We start from the raw sequence: 25,728 nt of genomic DNA, 5'->3' as shown, positions 1-25,728 counted from the left end.
CGAGGGTGACTGCTAAGCAACACGCTTGATTTCACATCTCACTCAAGCCATGGTTCCGAGACTTGGACCCGTCATTGGCGTGGAAAATAATTTGATAGGAGAGTATACAACGGATGGAATCAAGCAGAAATCGACCATCAGATATTGCACTAACTGAACAGCTCAAACTCGTCGCATCCTGCGGACCACCATCCTTGAGATCATCTCCCAGCACAGTTTTCTCAAGTGAGCGTTACGCCTCGTGACCCAGTTGGCCTTTCGCCGGGCTGATATCCATCAATGCTAGGTGGGCCGGAGCCTCACACTCTGTAACTGAACAACGCCGATCCGATAAAGAAAAAATAAATAGGACCCTCCCCTTTTATAAAACCCCTCCTTGGGTATTGCAGATTTCCGTTGCGCCAGTCTGGCAAAGAGCTGCCATACAGTCCAGCCATTGCCGTTTCCATGCCGTGCCTGTTTGCCGGGGTAATGCTAGTGCTTGTGTGCCCGAATTTTAGTCTTGGGACGCCGCTCAGGTCCACTTAAGCGGAGAGTTGCTCAGCAGCCTGTTGCTCAAGCTTGAGCTTCTCGTTCGGGCAGCCTTCTTCCATTTCCTTGTCTGTCTTGCCCAAGTACTTTTGCATCACTTTCTTGAAAGTCGACTCATCGACAACTGCACCGGAGCCAGAGCACTTGGCCTTCTTCTGGAGGTCAGAGCACAGGCCATCGAGATCAAAATCGCCGTTTTGAACCCTTGGGCAGCTCTGCAGTTTCTCCCTGTAAATGTTGTTAGATAGAGTAACGTGAGTCCCGGGAGACCTTTGTGGTACGTACCAGATCTTATTGCAGGTAAGAAGTTGGCCATCTGTGGTCTGGACAAGCTCGGTGGAGTCCTCGTTCTTCGCAGCATCGATCCGTGACATGAGGTCGTCCTTCTTTTGAGGGCTAGGGGCGAAGTAGGGCGTTGTGAAATCAACATCAAACGCATCATTGAAGAAGGTGTCGTCGAAACCATTGCCCAGAATGTTCTCCTGAGGCTCACGGTAGCCTCCGAACAGCTGCGGGTCAAACTGGAAATTGTTGGTTGATGTCATAAAGTTCATGTCATTCATGTCGATGTTTGCAAATTGGCCAAAGTCTGTCATAAATTAGCCTTCGTACAACACAGGCGAAAGTCAAAGCTCCTGGAAATTGCTCTGGTTCATCTCGCTCGAGACTTGCTTTGATACATGCGCCGGGTTCTTACCTTGGTTCATGTTGGCAAAAGGATGCTTCTCCTCACCAATGGTGGTAAGCGTATCAACTGGCTTGAAACCCATTGGCGATTGAGAGTAAGGCTCAGGAGAGGTGCCGCAAGATGAGCTTGGGCCTCCATGGGAGTTTGATGAGGCGGACGGCGATGAAGTTGTGGTTGCCGCAGCACTGTTGTGAGAGTCTGTCCTGCCGCGAGCCGCAGACGCCACATTGTTGTTGGTCAAGGGAGGACTGAAGATGCCGGAGAAATTGGCCAGATCCTCTTTGGCCTGGGTCTCAACCCCGTTTGTCGACTTGGACCCAGTTGACCCGTGACGTGCAGACTGGGCCAAGGGGCTGTTTTGCTCGCTAGAGCTCCTAACGTTGCGCGGTGACTGCGAGTTGGATGTGTGACCATTTGTGGAAGCCTGGTTGGACGCGGTTGGGGAAGGTCCAGGGAGCTGGCCAAACTTGGGGAACTCGAACTGAAAGTTGACGTCGTTCAAGTTGTTGATAACGGCTTGGCCGAATGTAGGCCTAGGACCATTAGACAGGCTGGGGGTGCGGTTGTTCACCATCAGAGAAACCCTCTTCTTGTACTCATTCAACTCAGTGGTCATCTTCTCAACCTGGGCACGGAGGACGCTATTCTCATGGTTGGATTGCGCCGAGGCCTTCTCCAGCTCCTCGACCTTGGTCTCGAGGTTTTTCAGATGCTGTTCCTTACGCTCCCGGAATGCGCGCTGCGCAGCCCTATTCTGCGCCTTGCGCTTCTGTATGAATGGAGCTTGTTAGTACATGGCAACTGTAGATATGTTTGCATTGCGCGCGGTTGGACTCACCGAGGTAGGCTCAGTGGTAAGAGGCTTGCGTCCGGGTTTCTTGGAAACCTTCTCTCCAGTTTCCTGCCTCTTGGCATCACCTCCTTCCTCCTCATTTTCATCGTCTGGGTGGCTTCTCTTCTCGGTATCGTTGTTCTCGGAGCCGGACTTGTCACTGCCGGCCGATCCGGGCAAGTCGCCAATCATCTTGGCGTTGGAGGTATCGGCGAAGCTGAAGTCGAAGCTGGTGTCGCCGCCATTGATGTCATACTCGTAGTCAAGGAAAGGACTCGTATCAAAGCCACTGAGATCAGTCTTCTGGGTTGGGGAGTTGCCAAAGGAGGCGGGAGACATGTGCAGGTTGCCAGCCATGGGGGAGGCAGTCTGCTTGTTGGAGTTGAGGGCAGCGAAGAGCAGACTCTGCTGCTGGGGGGTGAGAACAAAGTCGTGAGGGTTGCCTGTGGAGGCCATTGTGAGAGTAGACTATGGACGACGGCGACGAAAGTCAACTCGGGAGAGGTTGAGCTGGGTGGAGCTGAGCGTCGAGGGGGACTGATGTTGGTTGAAGTGGTCGTCTTCCCCGTTCTCCTGGTTTGGGGAAAGGAATTCGCCACTGGCGTCCCACTGCAGTCTGGACTTTGGACTTGGCTTCGGCGCAGGGCGCGAGTGAGATGGATGGGTCCTTGATACTGTAGGCAGGCCCCAGTGAGGAGAGTGGTCAGAGCCTTCTAGTCAGGTACGACGGACGAGGCTGAATCCTCCCCAGTGTAGAGGTGATATGTTGTCCAGTCGAGAATTCCCTGGCTGGAGATGGGAGTCGTCTAGGTGGGAATGACGTGGAAGTGAGTGATACTGAGAGAAGAGAATACGAAAAGGTGGGCACGGTTGAACCGGTGAACAAAGTACTGGGGACCTGGAACCGCAAAACGGAGGAGGATTTAGGACGGTCAGCGCGAACGGAGATGGACTCCCCGTGCTGTGGGCGGGCGTGATGTGACGGACGGAACGGTCCAGACCTAGGCGGCCCAGGGACACAGAGGACGGATGGATACAGGATACCAGGCCAGACAGCCGGACGGGATACAGATGGTCGTGATTCACAGGCGATCCAAGCCGGGTCAAAAAGTTGTCCGAGCAGGGTCCATATGCGGATGCAGATGCAGGTGAGTGGGAATGGGAACGGGGAGAGGCGAAAGTCTGCCCGAAGCTCACACCGTCGCGGCCGTGGGGGATGGGGAAAGGTGAATGGGGGGAGGGGGGTGTGGGTGGGTGAGATGAGATGTGTCAAGTGTCTTGTTCAGTGCCAATGGCTGCTGACGCTCTCTAGGCAGCTAGAAGTTTCCTTTTCCTTGGGTACAGTACGGTGGATGTCAGGAGAGACGAGCACAGAGACAGGATTCAGGAGGATTGGATTGACTGATCGTATTGGATTGGACTTTTGGAGCGTGGACGGCGGGGGGGCACAGAGAACGGAGGCTGGCTCCCCTCCCCCTCCTGGCTGTGTGTCTCGATGGAGGGGCGTGGAAGCCGATGTTGAATTTGTCAGCACCGTCTCTATGCAAATGGGGAGATACAAAGACCACATGCGGTCCGTCGCCTGATGACACGGCCCAGCCCCAGGGCGCTCTGCTCCTTGGCCCTTGGGGCCCTGGCACGCCGCATCGGCCTGGGGGTATCTGCGGCTTGCGGCTTGCGGCTCGAGGCTTGAGGCTTGATGCTTGAGAGTATCACCCTTGCCCGTGCAGGGCATAGTGGTACCGCATAGTGCCAAAGTGCCCAGTCCTGCCAGTTACAAGTGGCATACCGGGGCCTGGCGAAGAATCTGTCCCCCGGCCAGCACGGGGCAACCTTGATTCCATACATTGCTCGAGTGGACTTAACAGGATTGATTGCATGGAGTAGTGTGGGCTATTCCCGATTATCTGGCCCCGGTATGACTCCCAACCCCCAATCTTTGCTGCAGCTAGCAGGCTGTCGGCTGTGAGAGGCAGAAGCCGGAGGATCGTCACATCATCATCCACATCATCCCTCACTGCCTGCAGTAACTTCCGCGCTTGGCAGATGTTAAGATGCGAGCTCGCGACTGTGCGACGGTGCCAGAGAGAGGGTCCAGTGTCAGACGTATCTGCCGTCCCGTCCGCCCTAATACCCTTTCAGCAATCCTGCCAACCCGCTCGTCATTAGGAGTTAAGTCTTCAACTCCGAACGGCCATCCATGCTCCTGGTTACCCCTCAGATACTTCAGATACATCCGTGTATCGAGCCTTTCCTCCGTCGGCCTCGGGGCTGACTCAGGGCCCATCGACCAGTGCCGTGAAGTGAAATATTGGCTCACACCATCCACGATCGTCAAGGTCAGACCATCGTGGCCGACTGTGACTGTGGTGCCCAGTAGTGCTGAACTCTGCAGTGCCCAGCCTTCGAGACTTTCCACGCAGGAAGTAGGCTGTCATGCCGCCCAGGAATAGCGCCGTCCCGAACAGTCGGAACCCCCGGGCGATATTCTCGGTGTCGGACCTGGCTGTGGCCGAGTGGGGAGTCAAGTGCAATGTCTGCAGTGTTCCTGACAGGATGCACATCCCTACAGCATTCTGAATTCCGTATCCCATCTGGAGAATCTCTCTAGCCAAGGCCGCCACTGTCGGCTGCACTGCACATCCCAGCACAGCACTTCTCGAGGCGGAGATTGTGCCAAGTGCTATTGACCAGCGTCGGCGATGCGCCACGACGACGATGGACTGACAGACTATCCAGCGAATGCATTGTCTAACACCGTCTCTCTGTGTGCTCGAAATGTCGTCCGCAGGGCGTAGTATCCAGTATGAGGTCATCGTACCAAGCGAGATGGTCCCTGAACGTTTTCCAACCGCCACCGACTTCCGGGTCCGGCTGAGCTACGCTACTGCAGCACGAATCTTTGCTTGTCGCCCGATAAGAAAAACAAGGCTTATCGCAGGGGCGTAGTAGTCTGGGCCTGGGGGGGGGGGGCTTGTGTGAGCAAGGACAAGCTCGCGAAATTTTTAAACTGTTAGACCAACTGCTCGTCGACATCGCCGCCCACCTTTGATAATATCGAATTGGAATCTGTCCCTGTCTGTAGCATTGTGCTCTGACAGCTCTCACAACGGTTCTCACATTTTTTATCGAATTTTCAAATCTAGCTTTCTCCAAAGTCTCAGCGCCCATAAGTCCATAATGGCGTCCAGCGCAACAACAGAGGCGTCCTCAGGTTCGTCCCCAATATCAACTCTTTGAACCCTCCCCACACCTTCCCAGTCAAACACCCCAGCTAATAACCAATTGGAACCCAAACAGACGTCCGCCAGTCCCGTTTCGAGCAAGGCGTCGCCCTCTCCCTGAACCTGTGGCCCGCCCTCACCCTCGCCGTGCAGAACAACTGGGGCGGCGCCGACTCAGCCGACAAGCGCGACTGGTTCGCAGGCCAGGTCGTCGAGCAGTTCCCCCCATTCACAGCAACAGCCACAGCCACCAACGGCACCACCACCTCACAAACACAACAACAAGGCGCCCAGCCGCAGGAGGAGCCCGACGCCGAGTACCTGGAGGAGCTGATGCTGCAGGTGATGCTGGACGAGTTCGAGGTCAACGTGGACGACGACACGGCGTACGACGTGGCGGCCGAGATCGTGCGGCTGCGGGGCCAGTGCGCGCGCGGCAGCTTCGACGAGGTCGACCGCCTGCTGGCGCGCTGGCAGGCCCGCAAGGGCGAGAAGGTCCACTTCAAGCACGGCGAGGACCAGGACGCCGAGACGGACTGGGAGGATGACGACGAGAACGAGGAGGACGGTTCCGAGGATGAAGATATGGAGGACGCCCCTGCGCTTGTCGAGACAGCCGCTGCGCCCAAGAAGGACAAGGCGCTGCCTGAGGTCGACGAGGATGGCTTCACCAAGGTCACGAGGAAGAGGTGAGCATCTGAGGTTCTGGTGATGAAGCCGCTGGCTGTGACGCGCAGCTTGGGAGAAGCGTGCCTTTCGCTACGGCCACGAGTGCAGAGAGGCTGCGTCATTGTTCAAAATATAAAAGTCATGATACCCAGTGATTAGGTTGTCGCGCCGGACTACTACAGGATGAGAGATACAAGAGGACCTCGGAAGTCTGACAGCATGCGTTACCCCTGGCGTCGTTCCCTCCAATAACGCCAGACTCCTTCCTTCGAAGACGAAATACCACTACAGCAGCAGCGACTTCAACAAACCCTCGGAAAAAAGACATAAGAACCACAGGAACAACAATTACTCCCAGTCCTCGTCGCTATCATCGTCCGCCTTGCGGCCTTCCTTGGGGCTGTTGGGCGCGTTGCTCGGGACGCCGGACGCGGCCCCGACCATGTCGTAGCTAGTCTCGCTGTCGGGCTGCGACCTCTCGTCGTTGGACCGGCGGGATTCGTTCGGCTTCAGGAGGGTGGACGGCTGCGCGGACGTCTTGGTGGGGGGCTGGATGGTGGTAGATGACCCTGTAGAGCCGGGCCTCTTGGGCTCGGCCTTGCTTGGGCCGGCGGCCTCGTCGTCCGAGTCCTCATCCCAGCCGACCTCTTCCTCGGCAGATGCAGCTGTACAAGAGGGGCTTGTTGTTAGCATAGATGACACATACAACACAGTATAGTGTAACGATAGGATAAAGGATCAGCACGTACCCTTCAAGAGCTCCTTCCTCCTCGCCTCCGCAATGTCGATGCCGTGCCTCAGGAAGTAGTACCTCTTCCAGAAGTTCTCATACGGTATCGTCTCGGGCACCAGCTTCTCCATCGTCGACCGCAGCTCCGGGTACTTCTCCAGGTCCCGGCTAATGTCCTCGGTCCGGGCCTTGATGTCAAACTCCTTACCCCAGCTGTCCCAGTCGCCCGTCGCAGGGTCCTTGGTGAAGCTCTCGGTCGACGTGTGGATGACGTGCAGCTGCGCGTCGAACCGGCTCGTGTGGATGACCCTCTTGCCCGCGGCGTCCTTGCTCTCGAACAGCACGGTGTTGTTGTCGCCGCCCTGGCCGTTGTTGTTGGCGTCGCCCGACGGCGGCGCGATGCTCACCGCGTCCCGCAGGAACGCGCTGATGTTGGTGCCGAACCGCAGCAGCGCCTCGTCCGCCGCGTCCTCGGCCCTCTGGATGTCCTTGAGCCGCTTGGCGGCCTCGGACCGCAGCCGCGAGAGCACGTTCTCCGACTCCTTGATAGCCTCGTCCGTGGTGAGCTCCTTGGGCTTCTCGCCGGATGTTTCTTCGCCCTTTTCCTGCTGTCCAGCCGCGGCCCCAGCTTCTGCCCCGCCGGCCAGCGACAGGCCTCTGGTCCGATTGATGACGGCGTTGGTCAGCCCGGTGAACCCGCGCTGGGCCTCGCTCCCGACGGCGGTGAGTTCCTTCTGTGCGCCCTGGTAGACGGTCTCGCTCTGTGTTTTCGGATCACATGTTAGAACCCCCGATGCTTGTTACGCCACACACCGTTCCCCGGGTCCCTATTTCTCCCAGGACGTACCTGTTTCACCACATTCCCGAAGAACCCGCCGATCCGCGCGCCCCACGGACTCGCAGAAAAGGCCTTGTAGGCATCCTGAAACTCGGCGTTGAGGCTGTTCTGCGTCTGCTCGGCGCTGTTGCCGGTCTTGTTGCGCTTGCCGTCGTCCTCCTTTGGGAGCGACTCCTCGACGATGTGGTCGTAGGCCAGATCCATCCTGATCGTTTATTCGGGCGGTCTTCTGCGGGCGGGGCTGTTCCTCGGTTTTCCCCTTTGGCTATCCGGGGCCAGTGAGCTTCGAGCGATGCTGCTGAGTAGATGTAAGAAGGGACGTGGTCTGGTTGGTTGCTAGAGGAGCGAGTTGGCGAGATTGTTTGAGGTTGAACTGCTGGAGCTCCTGGCCCGCGTCACAAGCCCCCAACGCGGGCCAATCAGCCCCTGCCAAGAGGGGCCGAATCTGAACCTTTGGGGGTAGTTTGGGGTTTTCCGGATACGGCTTTTAGAACCTTTAGAAGCTCCAAGCAACTCCATAGGTCCGCATCAAGCCAATCAATCGCCTATCAATTCCAAGGATTCTAGAGAATGGCTTGACATAAGTTTTGGATCATATTAGCCTTCGAGAGCTTCTGAAGAAATGTTGTTCGAGAAGCATAATTCCAGAAACTTTATGTCAAGACCTCGCAAAGACTTCGTGACAAAATCTACTTATCGAACTGCTTGGGTATTTCCGCTACCTATAGTCTCTCTACAATCCCACAACAGGCCACCCCCACTAATGATTTCTAGGGAATGAGCTCGCCTGCTGTCTGAGCCTCCATGCTTGCTAAGTGATGCTAAATGTTGACAAAAATGTTATGCGGGGAAGTAATGGAAAAGGGAATGGAGAGTGGGCGGCACACTATATCTCGACTCGCTCATGCACCAAACGACTCCACGATTCCCGATCCGGAATCCCATGCAAGCTTGTACTGCGACCAATACATCCCACCCAAACCACTCTATCAAAGACGCCGAATGAGCCATGAACAATACATTCGCACACGGACCGAGCGTCATGGCGCGCGTGTGAAAAGAGGGCACTGCCGCCCCGTGCATGCCAGCAACGGCATCCACCTGTCACCCCTGTGCCGTCCCTTCACATCCGAAGCGCTGACCCGCCGTTCTTTGTTGGAAAGTCTTCGCCTCGGAAAGGTCCATCTGCAATGGGGCCATCGGATCCCACCCTACTAACCACCACTGGCTAGCAGGACTTTCGGCTGTTCATCCGCCTTTTGGTATCGCCATCTTGCGTTTCGGGCCTTGGCGCGGTCACCTCGAGGTGGAAGTACGCTGCAGTAATGACGACTGAATGATCGCGGGTAAACCACCCAGAGTAGGAGCGACTTCGATGAATTCGATCTCCCGGCTGCACCCTCCTCTCAACAGCCGGACGTTGGGTCAGGCTAGAGGGCTCTGAATGCCCGACAGCTTCCCCGTCCCCAATTCTTCATGAACATAGCCCGGCCCGTCATCCTCGACGATCTGAACTGTGCTTAACCGATTACGACTCGGGCACCCTCTTTCCCAAGGACTCCCCTTTCCTTCGGCTTTGGGCTGTTGCCTCTTCCCTTTTTCCTACTCAAGAAGCCAAAGACGCCGCCGGAAGCAGCCTCGACCTTGCCACCCTCCTGTCCTCCACCAGCTGCATCCGCGGGAAGCGTGGCATCTTGTCGCGCCAGGTCTGACCAGCTGCCGCCGCCGTCGAGCGTCACTTGAACGCCGCCGGTCGGGCTCTCGACAAATATGCCCTTGGGGCCCGCTGCCTTGCCATGTTTCGAGTTCGTATATGAGTTCGGGTATGGGGGCAAGGGAGGTGGGCGCCCCGGGCCTCCCTTCCGCTCTCTGCTGTTATGTAGGCCCTTGGCATGTTGTTGTGCTGTAGGGTTGCCTTCTGTAGACCGCGAAGGGGCGAGCGGTTGCCCTGTTACAGCCTGATAATTATTGGATGAGCCTGTCGCCTGTGACAATGGCCGTGCATCATTTGTGGTTAGCGCTTGCGGCTGTTGTGCATCGGTCAACCCATTGACGCCCGCCGCGGCGGGCTCACATTCCGCGCCACCTTCCGTGATCCTGTGTTAAAGGCCGAGTCAGTACATGCTGCATGAGACGGTGAATGACCAAGACTTACTTTTTGTATGCGGCCACAGTGTAATCGAAGGGCCTGAAGTCGGACTCTATCATCCTGTAGAGCTCATCCTCTCTGATTTCTTTGTCTGTGGCGTCGTCCTTGAGCCGCTCCCGTGGCTTTTGCCTCCGCGCCCGGGCCTCCAGAGGAGCTTCCTCCAATAGGAGCTCCTCCAGATCATATGTTGCGTCGAAGTTGGTTTTCTCGGACGAAGGGACAAATACTGGCTCTATCTCCTTCCTCTCGAGCGCCTCGAAATTGATGACCCGGAAGAAGTCATGCTGCGTGAAGGTTTCCCATGTACGACCCATTCGTTTATTCGGGTCCGCGGTCAATGCATCCTTGATGGCGTACAGGCAAAGCAGAGAGACGGGTGGCTGTGTGATTGGATACTTGGGGTTGGCCGCCTGTATGACGGTGCTCAAAGCGTTTTCAGAATTCCCCTCAAACGGTCTCTGTGCAACACATTAGCTTTTGACCCCACCGCAAATAAACTTTATCGTGAATCCAGTGTTCTTGACGCGAGCTCCCGTGTGATCCGCAGGAGAGGATTGAACATGTGCTTTTGTAGATGACTAACCTTGTTGTAGATACACTCATAGAAGAGTACTCCGAGTGACCACCAGTCAGCCCGTCTGTCGTAGCCATGTCCGGCATAGACCTCGGGAGCAAGGTACGCAAGAGTGCCGGATTTACTTGTGAGAACCTTGCCGGGAATGATGTCTGATGCCACGTTCTGTAAAACTCCGTTAGCACACAAGGGTAGTTCCGCATTGGTTGGGGTGTCCCTACGAAATCTGTAAGATGGACATGACCATCTGCGTCTAGGAGAACATTGTCCGGTTTGACATCACGGTGGATGATGCCCTGACCGTGTATGTATCTCAAAGCACACCCTAGTTCCGCTATCCAGAACCTCACGGCCTCTTCAGTAAAAGTCTTTCTCGAGATGTGGAATCGTAGGTCACCGCCACTCATGAGATCAACAACGAGGTACCTGAGACAAGGCATCAGTATCACATATCAAAAGGGGGAATGAAAGGATTATGGGAGCGAACGCACATATACTCTATATCCTGAAAGCTGTACCGCAAGTTGCAGATAAAAGGGTGGTTGACATGCTCAAGCATGCGGCGCTCTCGTATGATATTCCGGACGCTCTCGGACCGGACAACTGTATGGTGTCTACGATGTCAGCAACCATGCCGGGAGCAGGGCTCGCAGGCTCGGGGCCCGGTGTGCGCACCTTCATCTTTGCGTATATACTTCAAGGCAAACGAAAGATTGGTGTCTTTTCGTTCAACGATGCGTACTTTGCCAAAAGCTCCTCGGCCGACGACTCGCAGCAATCGAAAATGATTGAGGTTTACTGTTTGAACAAAACAAAGTCGTCAGTCAAATACCCAAAGACAGATGCGACGGCGCGCAGGCCAGATGCGGAAGCAGGCACGGTGTAAAGGAGTGGCTAGGAGAGATAAGCACCTTCTCCGTCGAACTCGACGGGTTTGCCCTGGCTGTTACCCATTGGAGCGACCGCCCTAGCTCTCGAACTCGAAAGGCAATGATTGAGTTATGGTTCAACCGTAGACATTTCAGTCGGCTCGTTCGTCCAGACGGGTAACCCAGGTCGAGAGGCTTTGATTCGACTTGGCTTTGTTCGAGGGACGGGAGTGCGGACAGAGGCAGGGATGGCAGGTGGCAGGTGGAGATGGTCTTGGGTAAAGATAGCTGTCCTTTGTGGAGGCGAGGGTGTTGTTTTGATTGACGAAGGCCGATTAGAGGAGTTGACAGTTGACGGATGTTGGTTGATCGTGGGGATCGGGGCAGGTGTCGGCTCGGAGGGCTTGTTGTGCCTTCGGCGACGCAACGAAGTCGGTGAGGTTGCCTGCTAGGTGGATACCGGCCGGTGCTGTACCTTGCGCCTGTGAGAGCCGGCTGTCTCGTCTTGTCCTGAAATAGTATAAGAGGCAACAACGGGACCAACTCAATGGCACGTTGTAAGGTCGAGGACGAAATTGAGCAGGAAGGCTGTGGGGTGTCTAGGAGCAAGGTTGGTCTGGAACGGTGGGCAGACTGGCGGTTGTTGTCGATGGATTTGGGCTGGATCGAGGAAAGCTCCCCAGTGGTGTCGATTGTCGATGCGGGAAAGGAGCAGAGTAGCCGCAGCCAGCGAATGGCTGGGGGGGAGATTGGTGGGAGAGAGACGGGAGATGACAGGATGATAATCGACCGGGCAGGCTGGGCTGCAGGCCTGCAAAAGGGAAAAAGGAAGATAGTACAGATACGCTGACAGATGCGGTAGGGATGGAAGAGGAATGGAGGATGCAATAGACAGCTGCAGAGTCTGATGAGGTAAAGGTGCCAGGTTCCAGAGCCAGAGCCAGAGCGAGCAGAAGCGAGGCAGGAAGCACCAGAGGGGGGGGGGGATGGATGGATGGATTTGCTCAGTTTGGTTGGTTGTGTCCTTGGACTGCCGCTGGTGGACTTGACTGGACCGGATTGGATTGGATTGGACTGGACTGGACTGGACTGGATCGGATTGGATTGGATTGGAGTCGAATGAGAGTGGGTTGGACCAAGTGCGTGCGTCGAGCGTGCTTCTGGTGGTGGGGTGGCAGGTGGATAGGATGAGGACGGAGATGTGGATGGGGATGCGGATGCAAGCAAAGTTGCGAGCCCCCTGGATCTGTCTATCTGTCTTGTCTCTTGTCTTGTCTGGCTCACGAGGCGGGCAAGCTGGCACACTGACAAGCAGGTGCTGCAGATTGCGATGGTCGAGGGTTGATCGTGAGTGATGCGGCGCAACTAAGTGGTCGACCAGCACGAGCACGAGCACGGTACGATAGATGAGCGGGCGAAAGTTGCACAGGTGAGGGCAGGTGGGCAGTCAGTCGGTCTGGCAGTTTGGCAGTATGGAGATGGAGATGGAGATGGAGATGGACTTTCTCCCTCGCCCTGGCCTACCAGACCTTGTCCCAGGAGGAGGCTAGGCTAGGCTTAGGTGGCGGCGGCTTGAGCTTGCCTCTGCCTGCTGCCCTCTCTCTCTCTCTGCCTCTCGTTCTCTCTCTCTCTACTACTCTACTGTGTATGCCTGTCTGCCCAGGTGGTGGTGATGCTTTTGCTGCGGGAACAGGGACCGGGATGCGGGGTTGAAGGGGTGTCCCGTGCCGTGCAGCGTTATGTACTGCAACCCGTAAACCGTGCTCGCCTCTGCGCTGCTGCTGTTGCTGCTGCTGATACTACTGCCGTTGCTCCTCCGACCTCCAACCTCCCCCAGTCCCGAGGGCCTGCCCTGGGCCCCTAGTTGGCGCGAAAGCGTCGTCGATAGGAACGCTTTCTCCTCAGTTTGGCCTCGTTAGCGTCTGCTGCTACAGGCGCGTCCCATGGATTCCTGCCTGCCCAGATCCCAGATGCACGTCCAGGGACTTGACCTGTGGGCCAGCTGACGGTGAAGCCAAGCCTAGTACAGCCAGCCCGCACAATCAGCAGCCAGGAACCCAAACACGCTCCGGCCTGCAGGGCGCAAATTCCAGGCGAGACGTGAGACTCTGAATCCTCCTTCCATGGCCCTATTCATCCTTCGTCCTCGTCGCCATCCGTCGCTATATGATGACAGGATGAGTGGGACCCACCAATATTGCTAAGAATGTGCCAACCTACCACCAGCCTATGTACCACCAGCCTGGATAAAAGGGGAGTGAGACAGGACGAACGGACCAGACACGTCCCAAGGGTCTTGACTAAGTTCTATCTAGATACTCGCCCCATGGCGGCTTGCGTGGAGGACTAAGCAAGCCTTACTGTTGCACTCATCTCATCCTGTGCACGCATCCATCCATCCTACTTTGCCATGACTATCGTCTATCTTCTTACCTCGGCACTGTGAATGCTAGCATCCAACGACCGTGTTGCGTAGTAATGTCTTCGACCGGGGTTGTCCGATGCTCTCCTTCATCCCGCTCCGTCCTACTGGCAACTCGGCTGTAGTCATCCTTTCTCATCGTATAGTCATCGCAGGGTAACACGCACGTCGGCCGCCGTTCACATCTAAACCGAGGGAACATGCGAAGACAGACATGACACGCAATGCTTTACACACCGCGCAGCTACGTAGCAAATGGACAGACACCCTTCCCTCCCCTTCCCACCTTGCAAACTATCGGATCGCCGGCCCCTGACCCTTCAGATGGCGCAGCCATCCTGTTGCTTCTTTTCCTTTCCCCTGGGCTTCTAGAACGGCTCTTCCGCGCTTCTAGCCCTGCCCAGGAGTCAAACTCTTCCTAGTGCTCGCGCCGCGCCGTGCAGTCGCGGGTCGGGAGTTGGTTCCATGGGCGCGCCCGCCACAGGAATCATAGGCAGCCACCGCGCCCTTCTTTCCGCTCGGGTGCCGTGCTAAATGTAGCACCCCATCCCAAACGGGGTGCGGCTGTTTGGAGTCTCACCATCTGGGTATATGTGGTGTCACGATCCGGGAAGAATCCCAGTGCGCCGGGATGACCTTGGCCATTTGAGGACAGTACAACTGCCATGGGTACTTTTTTCAGGAGATACTGTACACATGCGCAAAAGAATATCTGGGACCGTTGACGGACTAATAGTCTAGCGCAGGGGGGGATAGCGATGCGATAGGGGATAGGCGTCCAGGCACGCCAGAGCATATCGTATCTATCAACTCGGGGGGCGCTGTTCCACAGTTCTTGAACTTCTCAGATACGCATGTCAGGGTCGTAGCAAGACGCGCCGTGCTACAGTAGTTCCGGCATGAGGATTCCGTGCCCGGGTGCAGGCACGAGTATTCCACGTGGTTTGGGGGTTACAAAATAATAAACACAGCCTGGAATGCACAGCTACTGGCCAGATGCAATATCTGGGCACGTGTAAGGGTCTTTTCATGCACTGGTGCCTCACCCGCGTATGGTCCGAACAACAGCCCGCAGTTGGTGGAGACCGCTATAAGGCTTCAACAATTTCTGGCCCGCTGCCTTTGCTCAGGTCTGATGTCAATATCTCTATTTCTGGCATTTCAGGCACTTCTGGATGCAAGGTTTGCCGAAATTATGTATGGGCAATTGGATATGTATAAAAGTGGGATTTCCGACTCGAGCGCTTGAACTAGAAGCTCCGAATTGTCGGTCACGGAGATCTACATCTGGCGTTGTCTGAACACCGCCTAATAAAGTCAAGTCTCCTTTGACGTTCAGCTTTCATCTGCGTGGACAGAGCCCCTGAAGCACCATGAGACAGCCGTCACCAGAAGCCCCATGCCGCATTGCATGGTGCCTTCGTGTCACGGAGAGTAGGTAGCAATCACACCGCACGTTGTTGCCCACATTCTCGTCGGTTCCGGTGTTGGTGCGCGCACCGACTGAACCATTGACGATCCTGAGGATACACCATCTGCCTATTTCCGAGGGTCCACGGCCCCACCATCGCACTCGGGAGGCATCGAGCCTGCTAAATCAGGGACATATGGTTGGAGGGTAACTTGCCAAGGCCGGATCTCGTCAATGTCAACTGTTTTTTGAGCCCGAAAACTCGTCTAGGCCGCGCTGAGGGCCCGGCCAGCCCGTTGATATTCAGTGCAGGAAGTTCCTCGAAAGCTTCCGCGATTCGCGCAGTAGCGCCATTCTCGAACAATTGTGCGCTTACTGAGGCCCCTTATGCGGCCTTGATAGTTGGCTTGGCGTACGCCGAAAATAGGTTGTTCTGTTGGCAATCCACAATCCCTGGATCCTGTGCCGCACTCGTGCGCGATGCGATGAGCAAGGGTACGAAGCTCGAGTAGCCTGGCAGCCTAAACAGGGTGTTTGGTCCCATCTGCCTGGTCCGGCCTGGCCTGGCTGTTAGGGCTGTGTGACTTGTTCCCAGGTCAGACATCAACGTCTTGTTTCAGTGCCAGAGACAACAGCTTCGACGTCGAGGGCAAGGTTCGTGATACCGTACTACAATGTTAGCTGAAGAGCCTTTTGGCTTTTGTCGCAGATGTTGGGAAAAGGTTGGGGGGTTTGGGGCCCGAGTTCCAGCGAATGTCTCGTAGTTTAGAAGAGACGCCGTTTCTGTCCTTTCGGCCGCGGTGATTATGAATGCACCATATCTCAGAGAAGATGGCTGGAGTCCAGAATGCCTCAGTCTTGCCTCTCTGCCTCCTTGCGACATCTCCTGATTTCCCTTTCCGTTAGCTTCCAAGGCTTGTCCAGCACGTCAACACGGAACTGCGTGGCTTTCTCCCACAAGGCCACCTCCTCGTCTGTCGAGCGAAGGATCGTCATCTTCTCGATCTTGACCTGCTTGTTACCTCTAAATAAGGTCAAGCCACCCTTAACGTCAACGACAGTGCCGACGTCGACATCTTTTGGAAGGGTTGTGATAGCGGCGCTCGCGGAGTCGTTCGAGTTGGGTTTCGGTAAGTCTGCGACGCATTCAATGCACAGACCGTCGCTGTCATCAACGGTGTAAACACGGCGGTGGGCGAACTCGTCGACGGCAACAACCATGCCAGCGATGCGGACCCATCGTAGAGGGAGGTTTCTGTGGAAGAAGACGTCTTGTCCTGCGAGACGATTAGGACAGGCGAATGACTCGGTGCGAAGGTTATGATCGGCGCACCTGCGAAGCCTGGGTGTGTGGTCAGGTTTTGGATGTCGCCGGACCTCAGAGAGCAGAACCTGTTGATGGTGGGAGAGAGGTGGAAGCAGTACTGAGGATATACGGGGTGCTCGTCTTGCTCAGTCATCGTTTCAAGGGGCATCAGGAGCGTCGGGACCCGGAATGGGGGCGGAGGAAGGGGCATCTGGTTTCGACCTGAGGTTCAGATAGACGGCGCTGACCAAGACTGCACGTGGATGACTCAGTGTCATCGCAGGCCATGCGGCGAATGGGTGCTGGCCGCGACCCTCTCCCACCTGCAGGAAGCTCACGATTGACTCTCTCTAATCATCGCAGGCCGCGCGGGAGTGGAAATGCGCGCATTAGGATTGCTCAGCCAGGGCGTGGGCGGTGGGACAGGTAGGATACGCCAAGGCCACTTTTTCCCTCTATTGTTGAGGGCGGGTTGGTTGGTGATTGGGAGACAACGCACACGTTGGTCTGCTGATGTTCGTCCACGGCATGCAGTGTCACGAGAAAATTGAGGCCGCCCATGCCGCCAAGTCAACATCGACTTTGATATGCTAGCGGAAAGTGAGAAATGATCGGGCACCTGCAGATGGCACTGCAGCCCGGACATTGAAAGCTACCCGTTCTGGGGCAAGCCTGGAGAGCTCCCCACCACAGCAGCTGCATTGACCAATCTGACGTCCAAAATCCGAGGAGCTAGCCCCGTTGCCCAATGCCCAGGCGCGCCAAAGCTCCCAGCGATCTTGACTCTCGAAAGCTTGCCCAGAAACCTCAAACAAGCATCAGGCCCGTTTCAATCACAGCACAGCGTACACGCAGGCGCCGTCCAAACTCGGTGCCAGTGAGCCCTGTCCAAGAAATTGCCGCAAGTGACGTGGAATCGCATGGATTGGAATTCGTCGGCCTTGAATCCGCTAGGTTACAGTCCGAGCAGGCCAGCAGGAATCGGGGGCGAGAGATGAGATACTGTAGAAAAAATAGAGAGATAGAAGGGTCCATGAGGGTCTTGTTCCTGACGCGGAGGGAACCACCGTCTGACGTCGTTCTCCGTTTCCTCTAGTAGCCAAAATCAAATCGTCACTCCGTCTCTTGACACCCTCGTCCTCCTTTGTTTCCAGGTCCCTCGTCCGTTCTCTCAAGTTTCCTCTCCCCATGGGCTAGCTCTAGCTGCTTGCGACCATCCATCCGTCCAAAAACATCTCAATCTCGACACCGAATCAGCCAAGACCACCAGCACTCCGGCTTAGGTTCCACTGGTGTTCCAGCCACAGCCAAGCTAATACATGAGCCATCCGTCATCATCATCGCCATTATCTCTTGCTCAGCCTGCCACGGCATCACCCTTCAACACCGCCAGCCCCGTTCCATTCTCCAAATAAGCTCCCGCGCTTTGGGTCTTGTCCGCTCCTGACATTGGCCTCGCCCGCCTCAGCCATATTCATCTCACTGGCACCCCACCCTCCTGCCTGCGATCAGCGCTGGACTCGTTGTTCACCAGCCATCGAGGAACAGCCCTGACCGTTCCTCCTACATACAATCGTCTTGTGTTTATACGCACCACTGCGTCGGGAAGCTTTGATAGTTTCCTCTTGGTATATTTGCCCCTGATCATCACGTGTTCTTGGGATCAACCCGGCTGTGCGCCTTGCCAATCTAAACAACGTTGGCAGTACGGAAGGTGTCTTCCACGACAATGGTTTGTAAGTACCTTCCATCCAATCGTTCGCGCGGCCCAACCTGACTGTATTCTCTTAACGTCCTCTGAATCACTTTCCCGGCCCCGACGTTACACATAACTTGTCCATCTCTCACCTCCGTCCACCCTCTCACACCTTGAAACACCAATCCCCTTCTTGCATTCTCTGCCAGCTCTCCCGAGTAGCTTCATGCCCGACCTCCTTCTAGTCGTCATCCGTACCTTACAACCCTGGTCCAAGCTCTGCCCTACTCGTGGTTACTACCGTTCTTCCTGAAGCGTTCCGCAACGCGCGGGGCCTTGCAAAGCTAAATCGCTGACAATGCGGTTTGCCGCAAAACAGCAAACGTCAACTTCCGAGACCAACTAAAAAGAATGCGACCCAGTTTCAAAATCGACAGGACCGGCCAGAACGGTTCTGCCGACGACGAAGGCCAGAGCCATGTCAACGAGAACACTCCCTTGGTCGGCCATCTGAACGGCGGTAACTCGTCCCACAATGGCCGCAGCTTCTGGGGCCAGGTCTTCCTGGGGAAAGAAACACCTGGGTTGCACAGTCCAAATCCATTTGTGAGGTGGCCGGTACACGTTTTCAACATACTCAAGATTACATTGCTCAGTAGTAAGTGCCTCCCGACCCAAAGCTCATTTCTAAATGAAATAGACGCTTCTGATACTACTTCCCTCTTGACCATATCGTGTTCTTACTCTCATTACAGACTATGTCAATGTCCTCTTGATCTTTGTTCCACTTGGTATCATTGCCGGTGTGTCCGAATGGAGCCCCACGCTTGTCTTCACCCTCAATTTCCTGGCCATCGTGCCTCTGGCCGCCATCCTGTCCTTTGCCACCGAAGAGATCTCGTCCAAACTGGGCGAGACTCTCGGCGGCTTGCTGAATGCGACATTCGGTAATGCTGTCGAGTTGATTGTAAGTACTCCAACTCGTGATACTATTGGATTTCTTATGACCAACACCTGGGTTAGGTGAGCATTATCGCTCTACAGAACAACCAAATCGAAGTGGTCAAATCCTCCATGCTTGGATCTATTCTTTCCAACCTGCTCTTGGTAATGGGCATGTGTTTCTTCTTTGGCGGTATATTCAACATGCGAGATTCGAACGGTGTTGGCACGGAGCAGGTGTTTGCTTCAGGAACGGCGCAGACTGCCTGCTCCCTAATGACTCTTTCTTCGGCATCCCTAGTCATTCCGGCCACTCTATTCATGGTTCTCGAAAGCGACAAGGACAAAGTAGCCGCCCACAAGAGCGTTTTGATTCTATCGCGAGGGACAGCCATCATCTTGCTGCTTCTGTATTGCCTCTATCTCTTCTTCCAGTTGAGGACGCACAAGAACCTCTTCAACCCTGAGGAACCGGAAGAAAACGGGGCTGCGGAGGAGGACGACGAAGAAGCGGAAGACTCATCCATGAGCGCCTGGTCTGCAGCGACAATCCTGGTGGTCACAACCGTTATAATTTCGTTTTGTGCAGACTACCTCGTCGACGCTATTGATCCTATTGTCGAGACTGGGGCACTCAGCAAAAACTTCATTGGTCTCATCCTCATTCCGATTGTTGGCAACGCGGCGGAACACGTTACGGCCTGTGTGGTGGCAATCAAGAACAAAATGGACCTGGTAAGTATCGATATGGCAGAGGCTCTTTGCGACGCTGAACAATCACACTGACATCGATGCAGGCCATGGGAGTTGCTGTCGGATCAAGTGTACAGATTGCCCTCCTCGTTACTCCATTCCTTGTTCTGCTCGGTTGGGCCATCGATCGACCGATGGATTTCCAATTCGAGACGTGTAAGTTGCCCATATTATTCCCGCGCGTGTCTGCTTCTTTTTGTGGGTCCTCAGGCTTACACTGCATTCCCTTATTTAGTCGAGACGGTTTCGTTCTTCATTTCTGTCCTCGTCGTCACCTACGTTGTCCAGGACGGCAAGTCGAACTACCTCGAAGGTGCCATGCTTTTTGGGTTATACGTTATTATCGCCCTGGCTTTCTACGCCACCCCTAGTGACGCCCTCAACAACATTTACGCTTCCATCTTCTGAAAAGTTCCGGATTCAAATGAACGGCCACCGAAGTAGTGATCAAACCACGAAATTGCCTCTGGGTAGCATCTTGGACTGTTCCGAACTAGACGGTCACGAATGGACATGGGTTTTCGAATTGCTGGTCTAGGTTTTGGCATTGGGAAATGCATGGAGTAAGCAGGGGGCGAAATGCCAGCGCAGAACAACAACAGCTCTGGGTCAAAATTTTGTGGAAAGCCGGCAACAGTCAACTCAAACATGGTCTCCAAGATTTTGACCGCTTGTTTGCGAAGATTTTACAACAATTTGCTCTGCTTGGTGGAAAGGGCTGGTATCGAGGCGGACCAATGTAGTGAAGGGGTGTGGGCGTTTTGGAAGTTTTCTTTTGTCACTGTAAAAATATCTGGGGCCGGTCAAGATTCTGCAATTACCAGCTCAGGCGTCCGGGTGAAATGCCAATTCCACGTTTTGAATGGTGCCTACATTGCTACCTCGCAAAACTGAAACCGCATCGGCTGGTCCAACTGATCAATGCTGGCATTGTGGTGGGCCGGCAGTCTACCCGCAGCCCAAAAGCATGATCATTGGCCAGCCAGGACGACATGAACAGAGAGGGCCTACGCTTCCGCCAGCGTCCTCCCGAGCTCCTCGCCCCTCTTGGTCGCGGCCTCGACCGCCTTGTCGACGATGCCCGCCAGGCCGGACGCCTCGAAGCTCTCGAGCGCGGCCTGGGTCGTGCCGTTGGGGCTCGTGACGTTCTTGCGCAGCTGCGCGGGCGTCTCGGCCGACTCGAGCATGGTCTTGCCCGCGCCGAAGCACGTCTGCTTGGCCAGCCGCGTCGCCTGCTCCTCCGAGAGGCCGAGGCGCGTCGCGCTCGCGACCAGGTGCTCCACGATGGCGAAGAAGTACGCGGGGCCGGAACCTGTGGGATCAGGGGTCAGTGACGAGCGTTTCCAGCGTCTGACAGGGCATAGGGTTTCTGTGGGTTCCTATGTCTTCATCCCATGGGCTGGTTCGGAAGACTGCTCCCTGGAGCAACAGAGGGAGGCTAGAGTAGGACTCGCTTACCAGATAGCCCAGTGACAACATCCAGCAACTCCTCCTTGTCAACCCACTCGGTCGCCTTGCTGACGCTGCTCATGAGCCCGGTGACGAGCTCCTTCTGCTCGGCCGAGACGTCGTCCCCGGCCGCGTAGAGGCCACTGGCGCCCTCGCCCACCAGCGCGGGCGTGTTGGGCATGACCCTGACGACGGGCGGCGCCTTGCCGGCGGCCGTGGTGCTCCACTTGCGCAGGCTCTCGCTCGTGATGCCGGCAGCAATGGAGACCACCAGCGGCAGGCTCGAGGACGACGACTCCCACGCGCCCGCCAGCTCCTGGCACACCGTCTTGGCGACCTGGGGCTTGACGGCGATGATGAGGATGTCGGCGCCGGACGCGGCCTCGAGGTTGGATGTCGTAGTCTTGACGCCCAGCTCGGCCATCTTGTTGCGGTTGACCTCCCATGGCTCCGAGACGTGGATCTTCTGCTTGTCGAAGCCCTTGCTCAGGAGGCCGGAGATGATGGCCGCGGCCATGTTGCCGCCTCCTGTTGGGGTTTGTTAGTTTGCGAGAGACTTTTGCATTGCATAACGAGTATGTCTGTATGGTTGTCCAGCTGAGGGCAGAGGCTGGGGGTGGGGTGGGTCTCTTCTACGTGGTGTGTTCACATACCAATGAAGGAGATGTTCTTCGTAGATAAGTCAGGCGCCATATTTGCCCACTTTTGTCCCAACGAGTCTTGGTTGCAGGAGGTGAGGTTGTCGACTATGAGTGAGTGAGTCTAACCCATCACAACTGCAGATGACCAGCGACCACTGCGAGTCTCCGCGTTCGGACCGCTGAAAATGACCTCTCACCTAGCGACAAAGTGACCCTAACCCTTTTCAAGACATGCGGTGTTCTCTCCTGTAGCAGTACATGTATGGACAATTCATTCTGGTTGTTACGTTCCCCTTCCCTGGAGGTAGCCATACGTGTAAAGCCCACTACCCGCGGGTAGCGTGACAGCTGTGGGCCTTGTTGGTATTATCCCGCAGCTGGGAGGTGTGGATGGCGTCCGGCTTCGTGGGGGAGAGCCTTCTCGCGGCGACGGGGCAAGCAACAGAACAGGATAAGAAGCCCGTCAGCTCGCTTATATATTATCACCCTCTCGGCCTGCATTTACGAGCCGGATGTAATGCGAGTCGCCACGAAGCACTTGCCCGGCCTGGAAGGGGATGCATTGCATGTCGAGGGGAAAAGCCATAGGGAAAGAAAGAAGAAGAAAAAACGAGGGGGGTGAGCCCCTCGGGTTGGGGGAGGTCGCATGGCTGGCTCGGATATCTCGATTTGCAGGATGTCAAAACCCAGTGACAGCTGCAGGATGCCGCCACGGAAAGGGGGACTAGAAACATCTTCGCCCCAACAGGAACGCCTGGAAAATTTGCCGATTGAGAAACTGGGCCAGCCGTTAAATCTTGGATCTACTGGCTGCATACATCAGACCAGACCGCATGTTCCCGCACGGTACATGGGTCCCCGGGACGGCCGTTCATATCTGCAACCGAGTACAAAAAGTCTCGTGGCCATGCGTCTCTGATTCTTCCTTTTTGCTTTTCTCTGCTTCTCTAGTGGCCCTTATCACTCACCTCTCTTTTCTCATCTGTACCCATTCCCACTATTAGGTGGACGAGGGTATCTTCTCATCCGGGAAAGTCTCACCAATGATCTGATCTACAACACCCTACAGGACCACACCATCAGGATTCCCACTATTAGGTGGATGAACCGTTGGTCTTGTCTTCGACGAGGAAATATTAAAATCGAACTCACGGAACACCCAGGGACTTTCTACATCTTCTCGCCCTCACCCAACCCGTGCCAGATACTTGACGAGGTCTGCAATGTGCACTCAGATCAACAGCCTGTTCAAGTGCGGCCACCGCGCCTTCAACAAATTCGACAATTGTCCCGAATTTGTATATCTTTTCTCTTCTCTTCTACTCGCCCCCTCTCGGCCTCATTCACCGACCGGCGTCTCCAGGTTTCCCCTGCGGAGGCCATCATATGTTTGCAAGACCATCTCATCCAAAATCCATCGGCTGACCAGAGCGGCAGGGCAAGTCATGCCTCGGGGCCGGAGGCAAGCACAAGGACGTCGCGGTCGACCGAGTGTGCCAAGACTGCAAGGTTCGGGAGTCACAGAACAACACTCCCGCCGCCGGCACGCCTGACAGCAATGGTGAGGGAGCCAGCGGAGAGAAGAAGGACCCGTGGTGGGACGGTGATCCTTGGAGGAAGTACAGAAAGGCTTGATATGGATGTCGAAATCAAAGCTCGCGAGCCAGTGGAGGTAAGTAGAAATAAGGAAGGGGCGCTGGCAACCGGAGAGTACAAATCAGAGGGACGGTAGAATACTCGGTGCTGTCCCTTGATGAGTTGATCTGACAACTTCGTGGTTTGACGTGGCAAAGTGACGCCTTGAGTAAACTTTTCACTGGGCGGAGGCAGCCTGGCAAATGTGAGAGAGAACACTATGGACAGGACCATTCTTGTCCATGGCAAGCAATGAGGCCCTTTCACAATTCAGTTCAAATGCGAAACACAAAATTGGGAAAATCTGGCGGAATTATTCAAAGCATTTCACGCTCACTGGGAAGTCCCTCGTTAATTACATGCTTGCTAATGACATGCCACGGAAACTCTACGTCCGTATCATGTGGGAGAAGAAAAAGCTTGTCCAAGAAGCCGGACACGAGAAAGTATCACCACTATTTTCTCATGAGGGCACGCCACTTGTGCTGCTCCTTTGACCACCGGTAGTTGATAGGCGACTCGCTGCCGACGAAAACGACAGCGTCGTACACGGCGCTCCCGACCAAAGCTCCCGAAACACTGGCGCCCCACGGGCCGTATGCCCAAAAGCCCGTCTTGAAGAGGTCATCAGTCCGGTACCCTCCGGCCAGGGCAGCAAGGCGTGGGCCCAGGTCGGCTGCCGGGTTCATGGCGCCTCCAGTGTTGTAGCCCAGGGTCATCTTCAGCACGGCCACTAGCAGGCCGAGGACGAAGGCGTGCATGCCTGCGCCTGGTGGGTTATTTTGATCGTCGCCCAGGGAGAGAACAGCAATCATAATGACGGCGCCACCTATGAACTCTGAGAAGAACGCCGTAGCCGGGCTGACCCACTGCTGAGGGACCGCAAACCAGCTTGAGTATGTCTCGGTCCTATATATGCACGTATGAGGTCAATGATCTGTCTCGGTAGGCCATGAAGAGCCAATAAAATGAGACGTAGGCATAACACTTACATCTTGGGGTCAACCTCCATGATCGCATCGTGATAAAGCCCATACGCAATAATCCCACCGGCAAAAGCACCAAGAACCTGCACGAAAACGTATGCAATGCAGCGCTTCCAGGGGAACCCGCGGTACACAGTAAGCGAGATGGAAATTGCCGGGTTCATGTGGGCACCCGAGACACCACCGCCCATATAGATCCCGAACATGAACGCAAGCCCCCAGGCCCAGCACAACGTCTCATACGACCCGTACTGGGTGGGCTGATCCTTCGAGAGGTTGACGGTGAGTGTGCCCGCGACCCCGAGGAAGACAGACATGGCGGTACACAGGAACTCGGCCATCAGCTCTGGGTACTTTGCACGGAACCGCGCCCACCAGTTGCGCATCGAGTTGGGATCAGCCTTTCCGTCCTCGACTGCATCCTGCTCCCTCTGGCCACCGACGGTGTCAGCGTCGATTTGGAATTTCTTCGCTGTCTCGGTCCCCTCGTCTTGGTCGTTCTGCGGTCTGTTGGTTGTCCTTTGTCGTGTCTCTTGGAGTGTCTCGTCTGAGTCTACCCTTTCTTTGGTTGGTTTTCTGCGGATGCCCTGCTCCACGTCTTCATCGTCATTCCGGGGCTGTCTTGATCTGCGTACAGTGTGAGGCAACGGTTCGCCGAGGCTGAACACAGGCTTGTCTCTGTCCTAGTAAAGAAAGAGGTTAGAGAGATATTCCATCATCGTCTTCGTCTGATGGCAGGAACAGATGTGGTACCGGGGGAAATGCGAGATGAGCTTGGGAGAAGTGCATACTTGATCACGTCCAGGGCTCCTTTCTTCATTGTCTTCGCCGACGTGCGGCAGGGTATCGCCAAGACTGAAGTTGGGCTTGCTTCTCTCCTGATCATACCAAGGGTTTTGTTCGCGATAGTATGAGGATGTCAGCTGCCCCTTGGGCTTGGACCTCTGCTTCGCGAATTCAAATACGAGCTGCTCCAGATTCTCCACGCCTTCGTCATCCAGCTGTGCAACCACACGTGATATCTTGTCCGACGTCTTTGGGTCTTCATGCATCCTGCCGAGGGTATAGGATGCCGAGGTGGAGGGGCGACTGGCCATCTTTGGGCGTGTCTTGATTTTGTCTGAGCTGCCACCCGATGATTGCTCTGTACGACGAGTGCTGGAAGCTCCATCATGATTCGGTTGCTGAAAGTAGTCGCCCTGCTCGCCAAATGGCCCACTGGAAGCTCCGGATCGATGGTGCTGCTCTGAGTGGTTTAGCTGTCTCTGCTCTGCAGCATGGCCAGCAAGGCTCTCGCTGTGAGGCTTGCGAGTTCCTTCTTCAGACATGATATTCGCCCAGCTTCTGTGCAAAATTATCAACTATATGTTCTTGAGAACAGGC

At 55.5% G+C, this 25,728-nt stretch overlaps 8 protein-coding genes across 8 annotated transcripts; 2 read left to right on the top strand and 6 right to left on the bottom strand.

The window, feature by feature from the left end:
* Positions 1–524: 524 nt before the first annotated feature.
* J7T55_013679 (uncharacterized protein) lies at positions 525–2,507 on the bottom strand (the record flags this gene model as incomplete). The annotated part of the gene is made up of 4 exons (XM_053140574.1): positions 525–759; positions 817–1,120; positions 1,229–1,988; positions 2,058–2,507. The coding sequence occupies 4 exons, from the start codon at positions 2,505–2,507 to the stop codon at positions 525–527; spliced, it is 1,749 nt and encodes a 582-aa protein (XP_052996017.1).
* A 2,724-nt stretch (positions 2,508–5,231) lies between these two features.
* On the top strand, positions 5,232–5,968 carry J7T55_013678 (pre-rrna-processing protein tsr2; the record flags this gene model as incomplete). The annotated part of the gene is made up of 2 exons (XM_053140573.1): positions 5,232–5,265; positions 5,352–5,968. 2 exons carry the CDS (start codon positions 5,232–5,234, stop codon positions 5,966–5,968), a joined length of 651 nt encoding a protein of 216 aa, XP_052996016.1.
* Positions 5,969–6,292: 324 nt separating this feature from the next.
* Positions 6,293–7,716, bottom strand: J7T55_013677 (bsd domain-containing protein; the record flags this gene model as incomplete). The annotated part of the gene is made up of 3 exons (XM_053140572.1): positions 6,293–6,609; positions 6,694–7,435; positions 7,522–7,716. 3 exons carry the CDS (start codon positions 7,714–7,716, stop codon positions 6,293–6,295), a joined length of 1,254 nt encoding a protein of 417 aa, XP_052996015.1.
* Positions 7,717–9,032: 1,316 nt separating this feature from the next.
* Positions 9,033–11,189, bottom strand: J7T55_013676 (uncharacterized protein; the record flags this gene model as incomplete). The annotated part of the gene is made up of 7 exons (XM_053140571.1): positions 9,033–9,609; positions 9,668–10,119; positions 10,245–10,400; positions 10,457–10,661; positions 10,727–10,838; positions 10,911–11,033; positions 11,147–11,189. 7 exons carry the CDS (start codon positions 11,187–11,189, stop codon positions 9,033–9,035), a joined length of 1,668 nt encoding a protein of 555 aa, XP_052996014.1.
* A 4,600-nt stretch (positions 11,190–15,789) lies between these two features.
* J7T55_013675 (ob-fold nucleic acid binding domain-containing protein) lies at positions 15,790–16,454 on the bottom strand (the record flags this gene model as incomplete). Its single annotated transcript, XM_053140570.1, has 2 exons — positions 15,790–16,214; positions 16,271–16,454. The coding sequence occupies 2 exons, from the start codon at positions 16,452–16,454 to the stop codon at positions 15,790–15,792; spliced, it is 609 nt and encodes a 202-aa protein (XP_052996013.1).
* A 1,896-nt stretch (positions 16,455–18,350) lies between these two features.
* On the top strand, positions 18,351–20,042 carry J7T55_013674 (calcium proton exchanger; the record flags this gene model as incomplete). Its single annotated transcript, XM_053140569.1, has 5 exons — positions 18,351–18,597; positions 18,695–18,906; positions 18,963–19,616; positions 19,679–19,790; positions 19,870–20,042. 5 exons carry the CDS (start codon positions 18,351–18,353, stop codon positions 20,040–20,042), a joined length of 1,398 nt encoding a protein of 465 aa, XP_052996012.1.
* A 599-nt stretch (positions 20,043–20,641) lies between these two features.
* J7T55_013673 (pyrroline-5-carboxylate reductase) lies at positions 20,642–21,776 on the bottom strand (the record flags this gene model as incomplete). The annotated part of the gene is made up of 3 exons (XM_053140568.1): positions 20,642–20,946; positions 21,093–21,611; positions 21,737–21,776. The coding sequence occupies 3 exons, from the start codon at positions 21,774–21,776 to the stop codon at positions 20,642–20,644; spliced, it is 864 nt and encodes a 287-aa protein (XP_052996011.1).
* Positions 21,777–23,814: 2,038 nt separating this feature from the next.
* Positions 23,815–25,442, bottom strand: J7T55_013672 (uncharacterized protein; the record flags this gene model as incomplete). Its single annotated transcript, XM_053140566.1, has 3 exons — positions 23,815–24,268; positions 24,352–25,028; positions 25,137–25,442. The coding sequence occupies 3 exons, from the start codon at positions 25,440–25,442 to the stop codon at positions 23,815–23,817; spliced, it is 1,437 nt and encodes a 478-aa protein (XP_052996010.1).
* Between the last annotated feature and the right edge of the window lie 286 nt (positions 25,443–25,728).

This window comes from Diaporthe amygdali (assembly GCF_026229845.1).
Source record: "Diaporthe amygdali strain CAA958 chromosome Unknown NODE_7_length_1459731_cov_64_868725, whole genome shotgun sequence".
Classification (NCBI taxonomy): Eukaryota; Fungi; Ascomycota; class Sordariomycetes; order Diaporthales; family Diaporthaceae; genus Diaporthe; species Diaporthe amygdali.
The sequence above is the reverse complement of the archived record's forward strand: the minus strand, read 5'-3'. Positions and strand labels throughout refer to the sequence as shown.